General features: G+C 38.0%; 1 protein-coding gene across 3 annotated transcripts in view; it reads right to left on the bottom strand.

Moving 5' to 3' along the window:
• The window catches only part of ERC1 (ELKS/RAB6-interacting/CAST family member 1), a 257407-nt gene that overhangs the window by 152768 nt on the left and 86764 nt on the right, over positions 1-17875 (bottom strand). For all 3 annotated transcript variants that reach the window (XM_062490995.1, XM_062490996.1, XM_062490997.1), the window contains 4 exons: positions 15845-15982; positions 14276-14416; positions 13067-13207; positions 2908-3101 (listed from right to left, as the gene is read on the bottom strand). In XM_062490995.1, the coding sequence (XP_062346979.1) occupies positions 2908-3101; positions 13067-13207; positions 14276-14416; positions 15845-15982 (614 nt within the window). The remainder of the gene's footprint in view (positions 1-2907; positions 3102-13066; positions 13208-14275; positions 14417-15844; positions 15983-17875) is intronic.

The following is a 17875-nucleotide window of genomic DNA, read 5'->3' as shown; positions in this document are numbered from 1 at the left end:
TGCATATGGAACACTGTTCCTGATAGGCACAGAAATATTTGCTGCTTAGCTTGTTGACAATTGCTTCTGCAGGCACTAAGGCTCTTCTTACACCAAGGCTCTCCTTTGCACAGTGCAGTTTGATCAGCTGTAAAAGCATTAGAAGTCAAGATAATTTCTAGCTCGGTCTGCATGGACCACAGTTTAGGAAAGACTTTTAGAAGGCAAAATTACCTATTTTTTTTTCCCCCTGTAAACCAAGACTCTTCTAGCTCTAAAACATGCATGCAACATGCCTGGAAATATAGGTACAGCCATGAAAGAATATTTTATAAACAAGCATTGTAAATAAAAACAGGAACAACCTACATATATGAAATAGGCATGATAAAATCTCTGCTTTGTGTAAAAACTCACAAGAAGAAAGCAAGCTTTCACGGAATACTTGTTTAGAGGATCAGGTGAAAACAACTAAGGTCAAATAGACATTCCAACAATTATTCAGAAAAAGAGAAAGTACCAGTCAAAACCTCAGCATAAAGTATCTGGAAGTTTCCATCTCTTTCTCCAGTGCTGTGTTTATATTATAGTTTCACCTGAAAAATTATTTCAGGTGCTGGTACTAATCAATGTTGTGGCTAATTCACCACACATCACAGCATCCAGATTAGATCTTTAGCTCATGAAGACTTTTTGTTTCCACTAAGTGGTTATAGAACATGAATATTCTTAGATTTTTCTCCTCCCCTTGATTTATTCAGCTGCTAGCAGTCACATAATAAGAAAAGCAGTCTTTTTTTTTGTACATAGTAGAAATATCTATTCTAATTACTAGAAATAAGAGAAAAAATATTCTATCTTATCTCAGTACTGGTAGAAAAGATAAGTTAAAAAGAGAAGAGAACCACTCAATTTTTTGCAAGACTGAATATCAGGTGCTAAGAAGGAATGGATAAAACTGAATAGTCAAAGTATTTGCCTAATTATTATGGAATGGTATTTGGGGGTTTTATGCTTTCATAGCAAGACTTTAGACTGTGACTGAAACATAAAGAAACTACCATGTAATAGGAAAAACAATAACTGCTTTGCAGATGTCTAGAAGTGCATCTTTTCCACGAAAAAGCTTGTTTTCTAACTCTTTGAAGATGGTGTAAATGTTTTTAACTATAAAAGAGGAGACCCATTCTAATTTCTCTTCTTTGCTATTTTTCCTTTGTAAAATATAAACTTTTTTGTTTATAGGACACTTATGTCTTTTCAATTTCTGATGCTGCAAGTCAATTCATGATTCATTTCTGAATGCCAATGTAATAAAAAAATCAGCTTGCATTAAAAGCGTACGTGAGAGAATTCTCTTCCTGCCATTTTAATCTCCTCTAGGAATCAAGTTAAGGAATTATGCATTTTTCTGACTTTCTTTTCCTAAACAGTAGTGACTTCTACACAAAGAAAAAAAAAATTAAGGCACTATGAATATGTTTCTTCCCCCATCTTACTTCTGATAAAAGCTTGCTGCTTCTACCTACTCCCTGGGCAACTTGCCTGCCCTAAAGAGGATGACATGGGGAATGTCACACCTGAGATGGGGCCCCAACAGGACTGAAAAAAATCACACAGACGAATAATGTGCAGCTTTATCATGTCTATACTCATTCAACAATACCAGCCTATTGCCTGAATGTTCTGCTGATTGCATTATGTACCAATGGGCTGAACAATGCATCACTTAGGAAAAATGGAAAGACATTTTAGAAGAATATATCCTTCTTTCTGGGTGTTCCTGCTTATGCCACAGGCATGAAGAATTTTGATTAAATAAAACAACTTAAAGAAAACTAAAAGATGTTGCTCACAGTCACAGAGAGAGAAGAAACCCAGCTGGCAAGCTGAACTGTTCCAGAGCTCTGTAAATTTCAAGGAAAAGAGAACGGACTCCTTAGAAAAGAGTTTTTCAAATCATTCAGAGGGGCACATAATTTGAAAATCAGCAAGTCATGAAAAATAACCACTGATTGCAGAATTTTTAATGTCCTCCACTTAGTTGCCCCAATCTTCCTGACACTAAATGGTAGAGTAGTTAAATAGTGAAAAGACAGAAATTAGAAAGACCATTCTGGCACAAGGCAAACGGGAATAATCAAATTTCCATTTTGCTGCTCCAAGTTAGTGATTTTTCATTGGGAATGGTAAAGTAAACAAAAAACTCCAAACAGGTCTTACTGCCCAGAAATCTGCTCTTGGCCCACTCTAAGATGAGAAAATGACAGAACACAGAATCTAATTCAGGTCTTTTCCAAGATCTACTACCTATAGTTGTGATACAAATGCCACTAAATCATAATAAATTACCATTTTTTTCTTGGGACATTATAGTCTTGAGCCTCCTCGCTCCAAAAGAAAGATGGAAAATATTGAAAAGTGCTGAGTCAAGTTTTGCTTGTAGAAAAGCAAATCTACTCATCAGATTCACCTGGGCCAAAGTTTACCTGTGTCCCTACCAGCACCGAATTATAAAGGACACTGTGTCAGAAGAATCTGATTAAATAGTATCACAAGCTCTGAAAATACATTTTTCTTATTTGTTTTTGTGAAAGCCATGCTGAAGGAGTTTATTGTATCAAAACAACGAACTGTTTTATAAACACACCGAAATGTCAGCAGCTTTTCCTACCTTATCCATTCCCCTACAGCTCTATCTACCATTCTACCTACATCAGCCATATTTTTGAGTAGACAGGTAAGAAAAAGTACATAGTAAGACACCCTTTTCCTAACAGTGTAGCACTATAAAGAACCAAAGACAGAAAAACTCTAAATAGACTTTCCCAAAACAAACACTTTAAGGTTTTTAAGACACGAAAAACAATTTATCTCTAATATTAGTCAGCTCTTTCGGCTCCTTTTCTAGCTTCACACCATTCTCACCTTTCCAGCTCTGCTATCTTCTTATCCTTATCATTCTTCTCATTTTCCATCTCTTTCAGGATCTCCAGAAGCCGATCCACCTCAGCCTGAGCCTTGCCAGACTCTTCCCGGTACCGCGTTACCTCTCTTTCCAGCTGCTGCATGCGGTCACTCAGCTCAGGACTGGCCCTCGCCTCCAGGGTTGCCTCATGAGCCTGTGAGAGAAAGATTCAAGAAAAAAACACTTCATTCACCCGAATGTATTTTACAGGCACTCTGACAATTCCAAAATGCTATCTAGATGCCATTTCAAAATGGCAAGATTAATTATTACACAGGAATAGGCAAGGCCTATGCTATTTTTAAGTATGGGGAAATACTCTACTGGAAAATAAATACCTAAAACAAATTCAGTTTTTTAAATTCAACCTAAAAAATACGTGACTTTTAATCTGAAACAGAATCAAAAAAGGAAAAAGAAATGTGAAAAAAAAGTTTAAATTTGAAAAAAAATAAAAATATAAGCATTAGTGTGAAAGTTCCTAAAATACACTTATAAAAAGGTGATAGGACTAAAGGTTCAGTTATTTAAAGTACTTTTAACCTATATATTCTGGAAAAAGAAAACACAGGTTAATAGCCTTCAGTAACTACATCAATATGCAAAGTGTCACACCTTTGCACGGATGGTGCTGATGTGCTCAAGCCCTTGCTAGTTCTGTGAGCCACACAGACTAGGGCTAAATGAGTATGGCTACCTACTGAAATTACCTTTGCTTAGTTATCTAGGAAACACACTTTTTCAAAATCAGGATATTGTGATAAATAGTACAGCCAGACTGAGGATGACATGATCCTGATCAAGAGATTGTTTGGGGAGGTTTTTTATGGCTTGGTTTGTTACAAAAATCACTAATTTTTTAGTAGAACTAATTCAATAGTAGCCAAGCATGTAAGAGACAGGAGGAATGCAGTATTCATGCTGGAAGTTAAACCAGCAGACTAAGGACTATCCTTTTTCTCTCACCCTACTCCTCTGCTCTTGGATCTTGAATTGCAACTTGGTATCAATTAAAGATATTTCAAAATTGCTCAAAATTTCTTCAGGGAACAGCAAGTTTGAGGGAGCTATTCTGTTGATCAGGATTGCCTGCAAAACCCAAGTCCTTGATCCTCTCAAAACAAACCTACAACAGAAAATAAATTTTTTTCTCCCTTCTGTGTGCAGCTGTGGAAAGCTGTTTTACAAGTTGCCAGTGTTCTGCTCCAAAGCACACTCAAGTCTAGATCTGATAGTATAGGACTCTGTTGCTTTTAAAGGTAATTGGAGAGAACTGCAGCAGTAAAAAACTCAGGGCAGAAAGCTGCTGCTTCCAAAGAACCAAATAGCAAAATTACATTTGGCTAAATCTGTTTAGTTATTCAGTAAAATAAGACTGGAAGAAAATATCCATTCATTGACCCCAACATTTTTGCCTTGAAGTGTCTAGTTTTTAACTAGCTTCTTTAAAGCCAAGGCCACATTCTAGTAGAATCCAGGAGACTTGTGGAGCACAATATTCTGGGACTGTGGAACATCTTAATGCCTGCCTTTAACGGGACTGACCTTGGGATGGATCTGAGTTTCCCAAACACAGGAAAGGTTCATGTTCCAGGGCCTTAGCTGTGCAGCTCTTGTCTGAGGGTCAATACTAGGGTGATGTGGCTTTCTTTTTATTAAAAACAATAATTCCAGAAAGCTGATTAGCTGGACAGTATTCTACCCTAGAACAAGATGCCTGGCACTTGCCAGGTCTCCCAAGCAGATGTCGGCAAGACTGCCCAGTAACCAAGCATCATGGAAGAGCATAATGCTTTCCTGAGGTCATGCTTTTAGGAACACTTAAAAGCCTCCCTACTCCTGAGTGACTTTCCAGTCAAACCCTGACACTCCTGTGTCACTGAACTGTAAGACTGAAAACCCTGCATCTGGGCTTCTGGCTGAGACCTAGCTGCAAGTGCATCCCTGTGAGCCTGAAGGCTTAGGGAAGCCTTTTGGAGTTAGGGCTGTCACTGCTTCCGGATTCCTTACTGCCCCATAAGTACTTCAAATTACACACCCTTGGAAAGGACTCTCCACAGCAAGTGTAATTAATGCCCTGCCAAGAGGATGCAGACTCCAGGAGGACGCGGCAGCAGTGAGACCGACAAGTGTGTCAGCTCCACAAACAGCTGCGAGCATCAGGGGACATACTTGGCTTTGGAAAGAGCCTTGGTGGGTGTTTCTGAAATGCTTTTTTGGAATGTCCAGCCTGTGGGAAATCTGAGATACTTGATTTCATTTCCTTTTCAACTACACCTTAAATTTAAAAAAACCCCTCCAATCCTTCCTTCCCAAATACAGGGAATTGGGAATACTGTTTTGGGGGCACCTATATATCGACTGAGGGCATCTGTATTCTCCTACTATGTATAGAGCTAAGTCTGGTTTTCACCAGGCAGAGCCCAAGTTCTTCTGTACTGGATTTAGGTAGGTTTCCAACATCTCAAATTGTTTTAACAAATACTCCTCCAGGCTCTTTAAAGTCATCCTAAATACATGATCACAATACATAATCACAAAACTTCTTTTAAAATAAAGCAAAGTTAGGCTGTTAGCCTGGCTTATTAAACTCCCTAATTCAAAAGAAGTTATGAGACCTAATGCAATTTGACTGTCAGAACAGCCCTGATTTATTTTACTCTGCTAATAAAAGCATCTCCACAACAACCCAAGAGACACTACTGAGAAGAGGAAATAAATTTTCTTTTCTAGAGAATTAGCCAACAAGTCAGTGTGTCTGGTTCTTCTAGAACCAAAGGGCTATTTACAGGACATAAATTATTAGTTAAGACATGTAACACATGTTATTTGTATATAATGCACATAAGTATGGATACTTTCACCTAACACAAAGAGAACGTTATGTGATATGCTGTAAACTGGAGACCACTTCCTGCACTGTGAATTACTGATGGAGTGACTTTGGTCCATTTTGTGGGTTTTGTACAAAATACGTGTTTCGTGACCGTATGGAAAATCCTACTGGATTCATTTATTGTATAAGAGAGAAAACCAATGCATTTAGAGGTTTCCCACAAACTCACATCAAGATCTGGAACAGATGAAATTGGCTACCTTCTCAATGCAACACTGTGCAAAATAATTAATCTTGATTTTATTCCTTTAACCAAAAAGCTAAACACAAATAATAAATTCCTATATTCACAGTAAAAAACCCCACATACAATTTGCCCTGCCCATCAAAAGTGTACAAAAACTCCAAAGCAGAAATGTCATTTCTGAAGCAGAATCAACATATAAAATGACAAATGCATCAAGAGTTTCTCCTGTATTAAGAGACCGTAAGAAGTGTATTTCTGTAAGTTTGACTCTTATCTCTGCCAGACACAGTATTTGTAAATTTGCTGCCTTTTAATACAGTTACAAACAGATTTGATTATGTATAAAAGTATGATAAAAATTAAATAAATTTGAAAAGCAGCTTACTGATGGTGAAGGGAACCCTGCACTTTCTCATCTCCACAGGCCATTGAGGTTACCTGATTAGAGGCTATTTAAACACTTTACTTGTTACTCCTGACCCTGTCATTAGCTCTCTGTGCTCCTGTGTGGTATCAAACAGGTGAATTTAAAAGCACAGCCAAACTCACACATTCCATCCTGTATTGACCTGCATAAGGAAGAGTCACATTTTATCTGGAAAGCAGTACCCTCTTGAACTCTGTTTTTATTAGCAAAGCTCATATGATCAGTATTAATCTTTGCCAGTGTGAATTCAGTTTCAAATTCTAAGTGGTTCAGGACTGAGAATAGTTTAAGTTTACAACTCTGGATATGCTCTCCCAGCTCTTAAGAGGGACTATAAACTAAGAGCTGGTTTAACAGCTTTCTGCTTTCCTGCTCTTAGCCATCATTTCCCATCTGGAATGTGGTAAGTGATGGGGTGACTGCTTCAGGTACCTACAGAACATAAGAAAGAGTGATTGTTGCTCAAAGAAATAAATGTACTCTAACTTCTATTGCTTCCACAGAAAATCAGCTGACAAAGCCAACTTCTACAACTAAAACAAAGATCACCAATGTTTCATAGAAATAACCAATATTTACAGATGGAGAGGAGTGGAAGACAAAACACATTAAAAAGAATTTTCTAAGTTGATATTTCTCATGCCAAAAACCTCTTTTTTAAGAGGTAAGATAATCTTACACAGCTTAAAGTGTGCCAGAGATGGGGAACAAAACAATACCACATATCTAATTTAAATGTTCTAAAATGTAAATAAAAATTCCAAACATTATGACTAAGACTCCAAATCAATATTCCTAAAATATTAACTAAATCAAACAGCAAATAATTCATAGCAAACACTTTCTACTTTTACCCATGAATTAAGACAGTAAATTCAGTTTAACATTTCACATACAAATGTTGCCAAGAACTTTTGGCTATGAAGTAAAAGTTCCCAAGAAACTGTAATCCCATTTTAATCCACCCTCCTACCTCCAAGGGCACCTCTTGTCTCCTAAAAATAGTAAATGCACACATAAATACAAAAATATATTATGATTATTTACTGCAAAAGACAAACACTTTACCCAGTTTGTCTACTTTTCCTATCACAAAGGCAGAAATTCAACTGATAAAACATTTGTGCTGTCTTCTATCGTGCCTTTATTAGTTTTAACAAAACTGTAAACTTAAAAAACAACCAGACTTTCTCCTCCTTTAGTTCCAAGGCTGTACACACCCCAAACTGCAAAAAAAACTTTTGGAAAAGGCTATAATGGAAGTAAAAGGCTCAGGAAACTCTCTGATATACTATGTACTGTAAACTTGAGTCTGTCACAGAGAGTTATTTGCTGTCTCTTAACCATCTCTACATGGTTAGTCTCTGTTAATAGAACTGCAAATTTCTGAGACTGAATAACCAAGTGTTCAGTAGGAATCAATTAATAAACAAATTATTTTCTTTATGAAGAATCACAAAGACAGGAAGACACCTCAAGAGAGGCAATTTCCATTACTTAAACAAGTGATCTCTTCAGAGAGATACAAGTTCCTATGGATGTCATTAAACATTAATCATTTGCTCTCTTTGGATTCACCCCAACACAGAGTGTGCAAAGTCAGGAGGGAAAGGCCCACAGGACATCTCTCTTCCTATTTTAACCTCCCCACCTGCATCCTCTTATCTGGTCCTCACTCACCTGAGCACAGACTACCACAATTTTACAGAAACAGGACTCAAGCAATAACAGACATTTAGCACCAGTTCTTGGATATTCAGTGTATGGCTCTATACACTGTTTATTCTGAACTGCAACATGACATTAAAACCAGTAAGTCCCCAATTTTCTTTCTGTCATGCTAATCACAACTAATCACTTCTTAACACCACCAGTGGGAAATGAGGATGCATTATTATACCTGTTGTGCAGGGGAATAAGCAAAATCCAAATATATCCTGCCTTATTCACTCAATGCTTTCCTAGTATTAATAAAGTATTTTATCATCTTATTTCTCTTGATGATTATCATCTCTCATATATATCTGGCTCACTCTTGGAGCATTTGTCACACAATACTAAAAACAGCAAAACTCTAGCAGACAATAATTTAGTTATGAAATGCTACACAAATTACCTCACAAGGAAAAATGAGAAATACCACACAGTGTGACACTGGCCATTTCCTAAATTTTGAATATTTAATTTTTAAAAATGAGTGTTCACAAGTTTTCCTGGGAGAGGTAGAGTAGGTAAGTTTAATTTTATTTTAGGTATAAGATTATCAGGGTGAAAACCTCTTCAACTTTTCCCTGCATGAGATGATGCTGAGAACATCAGGCACCATCATCAGGATGGAACATTAAAAGCTACCAGAGTCACAGGATGGTTTGGGTTGGAAGGGTCCTTAAAGATCATCTCGTTTTAACCAGACCTATCCACCAGACCAGGTTGCTCAAAACCCCACCCAACCTGGCCTTCACAAAGCCTCTTTTACCTTACCCTGTGTGTTTGCTATATCATAATGGAGAATAAAATACACAGTTTGCTCCCACATCTTCTATTTTCTGACTTCAGTCTCAAAAATTTTGCATGCTATTAAACATTTTGTAAAGAAAGTCTCCTGACAAATCCTGACACATTTGTCTCCTGACAAATCCTTCTGCCCATTTGCACCAACTACAATCTTTTTGCATTTTATCTCATCTTCTCAACTCCTCATTGACACTATTTAGCCAAGTTTAAAGAATTTCTGAAATGCATACCACAAAAACTGAACAATTGCAAGCCCCAGCAATTCTCTGACTCTCAGACAGTGATTGTCAGGATAGACAAGTCCATTTACCCTGAACATTGCCAAGAGTAACACAGGTATCAGACTCCTGAAAGTTCTGTAACACCATTTTTTATGCACACAGCCACAAAAGAAATCTCTGATGAAAACCACCTTGGATTACGTAATTTACAGTGTCAAGATATTATTATACAAACACTCCTTGACAGGAGTGCTCTTTGACATCAAACAGGAGGCTGGAAATAGGATCCAAAACTAAACTGACATAGAACTAGCGAGCTGAACGGTTACACAAGTTTTTGAGCAATTTTTCAGTTGCTGCCACTTAGTTATTTCTAATGTGCTGCTGTGCCCAGTGTTACAGAATGCTTTCAAGCAAGAAGCTTGATTTGCATGGAAATTCCATCTTCTTGCTCTGAAAATGCATATACAGTGGAGATGACAGAAAAGCTACAGGGTATTTCAAGCACCAGCAGCAAGGGGAAACAAAACACTGACACAATATTAAGCTGTCCAAACAAAAATGCAGTTGGACCAAGGCACTTCAACAGTGAAAACATTTCAGAAAGCTTTTTGGAACATGACTGGTCAGACATCCCACTGCTTTTTGTTTGTATCCATATTGTCCACACCCACTACTAAAGGAATTCACCAATATACTGTGTTGGGCCAACTATAAAAGCACAGGTGAATACACATGCAACACAAGAAGTTAAATGTGCTGGCAACAGCTTCTCAGATTGCCAGGAAACTTACTAGCTTGGATGGATGACTCAATAAAACTTCAGGGTGCTAAAGGGAGAAAGAAGACAGGAAAAGATGGAGAAAATTCGGGATAGGAACAGTGTGAGAGAAAAACAGAAAAGATGCAACACGAAAAGAATTTAAAATAATAACTGCAGCATTAATTTACTAAGACAACAGAATCTTAATTAGTGGTTTTAGCATGCATTACTAAGCAGGTTTTGGAATGTGAGAAACATGGAGAGTTACCCTCGTGCAAGTTCCAAATTTCAACTTGATTTCCCCAGTTTAACAGATTTGTCCAGCCCCCACATGTTGAATATAGTTCTTTGTTTGGGTTTACAGATGAGTTTCACAAATTGAGAAGAACTGTAATTCCTAGTGCTTCCCTTGTATCAATTTCAAGACAGATTAATGGTTCAGAACACTAATTCAGTAACTGACACTATCTGAATGCTGAACACAAATGCTGGTGTTTTACTTTTATTGTTACAAGAAATCCTGATTTCCCTGGTAGCCTTTTGCTTTCTATGTTGAATACATCATTTATTGTCCCTTCTTAAAAAAAAATTATCAGCTGACAACAAAAGCCAGTCTCATCTACCAGTATTATCAGTAATAGTTTCAGCTGTGGGAGAAAAATCCATTGTTCATAAAATAAAAAGCAGCGGAATCTGTATTAGACTAGCCAAGCTAATTCTTGGGAAAGACAGAATTTGGATCAACACTTCATTCAGTCATTTTTTCCCTGTTTTTTGAAAGATACTATTCTCCTGAATCTGAAGAAAAAACACCACAGCAGAAAAAAAAAAAAAAAAAAACTAAACAACCTCTGAGTGAGACTGTTCAATGTAGAGGTATTTTCCTGGCAGGCAATCACTTATAACATTTTCTGTTGAAAAGTTCCTAGAACTGCAGCAAGGGGAAGTTTGTTAACATATGGTTTTGACTCTTTTTCCTCCCTAAAAATAAGGAGTATATCTATAGGGAGAAAAACTATGCACTGGAAATGAAGATGGACAAAAACCCACTCATCTTTCCTGAAAAAGCTTCTAATATTAGTTGGTCTCTCCTATATTAGAAAAACCAAATGAAATAAAGTGTACTGGCTGGGAAAAACAAGACAGAAAATACTGAGAAAAGAGCATCCTGAAGATGAAAATATTTACACTATAAAACTAATACATTAAGATAGTACTTTGGACAAAGATTTTCCTAAGGAAAAGAAAAAACACTACAGAGCATAACACCACTTCACAAAAAAAAAAAAAAAAAAAAAAAACCAAAAAAAAAAAAAAAAAGGAGAGAACCTCCTATGTGTGATTTGCCTCTATTGATTCAATCTAAGCCAAAATGAAGACAGGACACGAGGCCGTGTAAACTCAACAGGGATTTATGAGCTGCTTTCAACCTTCAGAATCTCCCACTGCATCTCCTGATGGCAGTAGGATGACAACTGAGCACAGAAGCAGTGAATGTAGAATAATCAGAACATTAGGCACACAGATTTGCATAACCATAGTATTATTATTTGTAAAAACAACTCCAATATGAAAACCATGGCATTTGTAATCACTAAGTCAAGGACCAGTACAAAACAGCTATTACTGAGAAGAGGAATAGCAACAACAACAAGTGGATACTTCAAGTGAGACACTGGAGACTGACATGCACTAAAACCAATACCAACAACTTTTCAGCACCCTTGTGCTCCACTCAGTTAATATTCTTGTTTAGTGTAAAGTGAAATCCCTTTTACAGGAGAAGGGGAAGCTTGCATGGTTCACAATTTCTCTGAGGCTGTTTTGAGGTTAGCAAGAGTTTTTTGCAAGAACTTCCCAAATCTTTTTTATTTAACAGGTTAACAGTAGTCCAGTTGAGTCCATTCTGCCAGCTTCTTAACTTCTAGGGCTAATAGATTTGACTGCAAGTACTCAAGCTGTTCACTGGGAACATGAGACAAGGGAAGCAAGACTGATGTGAGACACATCTCTATTCAAACTGTGAGGGAAGAACCTAAAAGAAAAAGCTTTTAGACATTTACTCTTAAGGAGCTACATGAGAGCTTGCTTCCTGAATCTGTCTCATTCAAATCTGCACTAAGGTAATGCAATAAAATTCAAAAGAATGAACCTCTAATTCAGTTTTAAACTGAATGCTCTTATGTAGCCATTAGTTTTAAGGTTAATTATGACAATTTTTTTGCAATTGTTAACAATGCAGAGGGGTAAAAATGAGTTTTTAGAAGCTTTAAAATGGAGATGGATTATCGGTCATAATTATTTCAAGGATGAGAAGGAACTAATCTGTCTCAAAAATGTCAAACTGCCTGAATAAGTATCTGCAATGCATTTAAAAAGTGACAGACTTCACAAATTTTTTTCTTCTATGAAAGCTACAATAAAACCCATTAAGAAATTAAAAACAGCTGGAAAAAGGGTTATTAAAGAAAAATGCAAACTTACTATAGGCATAAAACATTTTTAAGTGAATGTTAACTACATTTTCTTGAGTAACGAGGAGTTATTTTCCAATTTCTTTTTTTGGCTGTAGAACTGAAACCATTCTGACCATGATTTAGGTAGCTCTTTTGGATGAGGAGATGCTCCAACAACCTCTGGCAAATCCTAGCTACAATAGATTTGTCAACTCATTACCAGCAACACATGGAACTGCAGATGGAACTGCAGGACCAACCCTGCACCTGAATTAATCATATTAACACCTATAAGCATTGATAATTGGTATGTAAAATGTTTAGCTGTTATTTTTTTAGCTGTTGCATCAATTTAATAACACTACTGCTGCTATGAACTGTACCGAAGAAGCCTCAAACTCTTAGCACCTGTTAACAAAAAAGCCAACAGCACTGTTACTGCATGTAAGTGAAATCAAAACTTAGCACAAGTATCTGAAAGTTAATTTCTGACAGGCTTAGCTTGTAATATGGTTTGCATGGACACACCTTCCCAGTTCTTGCTGAAAAGAAATTCAAAGAATTTGCTCTTAAGACCCCAAGTTTTCTTTGTAGACATGGGCAATGTATTAGAACTGTATATTTACAACACAAATATAAAATGCACTTAGATTACCTTCTTCAATTGTGTTTCCATCTTCAAACATTCTTCCTTTTTCTGTTCTAATGCAATTTCCAGTGTCTTGAGTCTTGAATCTTTCTTCAGTCCTGATGAAGCTAATGATGAAGCATGTTCCTTAAGATCCAGTAATGATGTCTAAATTAAAAGAAGTGAAATAATTATAAAGTAAATGTATTAGTTATTTCCTTTTTTGTCTTTATTTTCCTCCTATCCCTCCACACTATGATCAGGATCTAATTTAGATCAATATTTTTTTCAGGTTGTTTGTGATACTGACTTAAGACATCCTGAATCAATTCAGGCTTTCAGGATCAAAATAAAACCTCATTTAAATTAATTTCAAAATAATTTTTAAAGATGGATAATTTCATAAACTGGAACTTATGCTCCAGTGACAGTGATGCTCAAGAAAAACTGGTTTTCAGTGAAATTGTATTTTAAATCATATGTGGTTAGAAGATTTAGCCACTGAGAGAGTTGAAAGCATTTCTGTATACAGCTTCCATGGAGTAAAACTGATTAATAAAACCTTACTCCAAAAGGCATCTCAACTTCTTTCTTTCTAAGCATTTTTTGTGTTCACTTTTTTTTTTTCCTGTCAAATGCTGATTTCCATGCAGACAAAATCTTAGTACTTTCTGGGTTCATATTTTTGTATTGTTCTACTTTGAGTTTTGAAAAAATAGATTGTAAGTACACAAGAGAGGAACAGAGAACATTTATATTTCTCCCATGTAATTAAGGTAATTTGTCTAGCCAACTGGCTCATTACCAATAATCAGCCTCATAAATCAAAAAAGACTCGAGAGTCTAAAGAACTGGCTGTGTAGTCTGCATAAAGAACAACCATTATCTTCATGCTTTTGGCACCCACAGCTTTGATCAGCCTCTGCTCCTTCCTCCCTACATTCAGACTGGGACAAGCTTGTTCCCAGCCTTCCGCTGTCTATAAGCACAGCTCAGTCAATGCCATCACTGACCAGCAGTCAGTCACTGCTAACAAGATTAACTTGGGATGGCTGCTATCCCTGAAACGGTGGTTCTGAAACACTGATGCTTTGCAAATTCTCAAATGATGTACTCTACAAGATCAGCTTTGTTGAAGGACAATTACTATAAAGCAACAGTTTTCTTCATCTCAAATGTAACACAAATAGAGACAACAAATAATTCTATCACAATAGATTTGTGCTGCTGGTCAACCTCTTTCTCTGTGAGATCTCCTTGTAAAATGCTGACTCTCTCTTTCAGGTCCTTAATGTCTTTCTTGTAGTTGTCGATCTCTTCCTGTTTTTCTCGTTCATCTCTGTCACGCTGCTCCTTCAAACGCTCAATGGTCTTTTCCTGACAAAAGAAAGCACTCTGTGAAGGAAATCCCTCTTAGTCAATTCAGCTCCTGAGGCTTTTTATCACAACACTTCTGACACACTTTAAGTGAGGAGAAGGAATGTACTGCCATTTTCTTTTCTTTACAGTTGTAAAGTTCCTCAAGAAGGAGAAAACTTGAGGTATCTATGGATTCGTGGCTGTGAAACACCATGATTACTGAATCCCTCAAAGTTCATTGATGTTACACTGCAACCCAATTCATGTGGTTCTGATTATCAAAATTAACCTAAATCAGAATGTATTACATACAACTTCCTGACTTATTTAAATCTTATTTTTCAAAAATGTACAGTTAAATCAGTTAAATGTAAAAATCTAATGTTAAATCTCTTCTTTAGAGAAGAAGGGGCGTAGTGCCTATGCGATGCTGGGATTTATATACAGTAGGAAAAGGCAACAAAATAACTTTTCAGTATAGTAGATATCAGTGGTGCTTCGGATATCTTGGAATCTGAAAGAACGCAAGCAAATTCCCCAATCTCAGGTAAAGTTTAACCATAGTTTATAGAATCTAAGAGACTAAAGGAGCTGGAGCTCCACTTCTGTGGAAATCAAGAAAAAAATTAGTTAGCCCAATAAGTTGTCCTACCAAGCGAGAACAGGACAGTCTGCCTCTGAGCCGGTTACCTCCCGAAAAATCGAGCATTAAAGAGAGTCAATTTATCAGGATAATGATTGCGGTCCCACGCTGGGAACGGCGCCGTGCCCGCCTCAGCGCGCGTCCTGCAGCGCCCTCTAGCGAGGGACGGCCCCGCCGAGACCGCTCCGGGATCGGGACGGCCATGGGCCCGGGCACAGGAACGTGATAGGCACGGGAAAGGCACGGGATTGGGATGGGCACGGGCACGGGATCAGGATGGGCATGGGCGCGGGAATGGAATCGGGATGGGCACGGCAACGGGATCCGGATGGACACGGGATTGGGACAGGCACAGGCACAGGACCAGGATGGGCATGGGAACGGTACTGGGATCGGCATGGGATCAGGATGGGCACGGGAACGGGATCCGGATGGACACGGGATTGGGACAGGCACAGGCACAGGACCAGGATGGGCATGGGAACGGTACTGGGATCGGCATGGGATCAGGATGGGCACGGGAACGGGATCAGGATGGGTATGGGAATGGGATCAGGATGGGCACAGGCACAGGATCGGGATGAGCATGGGCACAGGATCGAGCACGGGAACAGGCAAAGGAAGGGGATTGGGATGGGCATGGGAACAGGATAGCGATGAGCACATGATGGGGATGGGAATGGGATGGGGATCAGGAATGCAACAGGCACAGGACTGGGCCCAGGCACGGGAACTGGAACTACGCTTGCACACAGGGCAGCACTGCACCTCCCCAGGGATCTTCCAGCGTTTCCCACACTCACTTTTTCTGCCAATGCTTCTTCCAGAGTGGTCAAGGCAGTGTCAGTGTTTGTGGTGTCGGCCTGCAAGGATTTCACTCGATCCTTTAAGCTGCTCATCTGTTTCTCCTTGTCTCTCAACTGCTCCTGAAGGTTCTCAATCTTGAATAAAAGGAGTCAATTTTAAGACAACAGCAAGGAAAACCATCCAAAATCATATTAGGATATATTAAATTATTAAAATTATTCTTAAAGCAAAGGAAGCCTAGCTCTTATAATCCTACCTCAAAATATCAAGTGATGCAACCAAATCCATCAAATAACAACAAGGAATCAGTAAACTTTCTAACAACCAAGAATAAATTCAGAGCAAGCAAGTTCTGAACAGTATTCACAAGAACAGCATAAAGAAAACCTATTATTCCCAATTTCTGAGGATGTTGGCATAGGGTGAAAGGATAATCAACACATTAATAAAGAAACACATTAAAGAGGGAAAGAAAGTGACAAAAACCCTTACTACATACATAAACTAAAAAAAAGCGCTTGATAATTAAAAACTTGTGAAGAAGTATTGTTTCAAGTATTTTCTTTGGTACAATCATAATATTTTTTGCAACACTGGCAAGTTGCTTGTGCATCTTACATGGTGGCTTGCTACATGATAGACTATCATGAAGTGCCATACCCTAGGTGGAAAAGGTACCAGCCTTGTTGTCTGTGGGTGTAGAATTTCACTTGTTTAGGAGTTCTGAATATATATTTTGATACACTGAGAAGCCTAATGCCAACCCCCTTTCATGCATATATACACATAAAAAGAAACAGACACATTAACATGATAACATATCAAAACCAAATTTATCAACAAAGGAATAAAGTGTACACAGATTTCTCAGTTGCTTCCTTTTTGTGTAGTTCTGACAAGTTCTTCTTGGATCAGCAAATGCACATGATAAACTAAGGAATGACACATGGCATGCTAGGTAGCCATCTCCAAAACACTTGCAGCAAGATACTCTCTCAAAGACATTTGTAAGAAATATTGTGACCAGACAACCCTAAAGGCTACCTAGTCCCGTATTCATAATGATAATTTAAAGCATTAATTAGCCTTTTGTTTCACCTGTTAGCAGCTGCTTGGTTACTGGAAATAGAGCAACTATACTCAGGTTTTACTCGTCAATGCTGGAAAAACAGAGTTTCTGTGATTACAGAGCAAATGGCTCTGTGACACAGGCACTACTACTTTGCTCTCTGTATTGAAATTACATCTGGAACACAGTAGAACATAGGGATTGGTTTATCTTCATCATTCATTTCTATTAGAGAAATAAGCATCAGACCTTGAAGTTATGCTCAAAATTTAATTTGGGCACAATGCTACAAAACAAAATTAAAGACCACCATAACCAGAGACATATCATGGCAATCAGAAATAACTGTAAGAATTGAAAATTCCTTTTTGTATACACTCATATCAGTTGTTTAATGCCTTGCTAGCATGTACTTGTAGCCCATGGAGCTTCAGAAAGAACCCCACTAGCTCTGACTGAAACGTGCTGGTGCCAACATGCAGGGCTGCCCAGGAGGCAGCATGCCCAAGAGTGGCTGCTTTTGACTTTAGCAGCTCCCAGTGCCATCAGCTGTCTAGACAGGCTGGCTGTTTGGACAGCTAACCATGAAAATATACTACAAAGAAGGCTGAGTTATTCTTAGACTCATGTTTACTTCTGGAGGAGAAACACTCTGCCAAAGGCTCTGGCTGGCTGAAGAGGGGACAGTGCAGATTTGATTTCTGCTTGGAGCAAACCATACATGAGAGGCAGCTAAATAATTCAGCTTCAAGCACGTACTAAGGTGCTTCCCAAGGCAGCACAAGCATTTATTTGCACAAGCCCAGTGTGCATTTTCATGTTTCAATTACGCTGTTTGCTGTGATAGCACTATGTATCACCTATGCTGCACCTCCCCACTGCAACTGGACCCTCTGCTATTAAAAAACACCCAAACCAAAAATGTGACGTGTATGAAGTGTGAACCTGTCTATTCCTT

The sequence above is a fragment of the Cinclus cinclus genome, chromosome 4, assembly GCF_963662255.1.
Source record: "Cinclus cinclus chromosome 4, bCinCin1.1, whole genome shotgun sequence".
Taxonomy (NCBI): domain Eukaryota; kingdom Metazoa; phylum Chordata; class Aves; order Passeriformes; family Cinclidae; genus Cinclus; species Cinclus cinclus.
The sequence above is the reverse complement of the archived record's forward strand: the minus strand, read 5'-3'. Positions and strand labels throughout refer to the sequence as shown.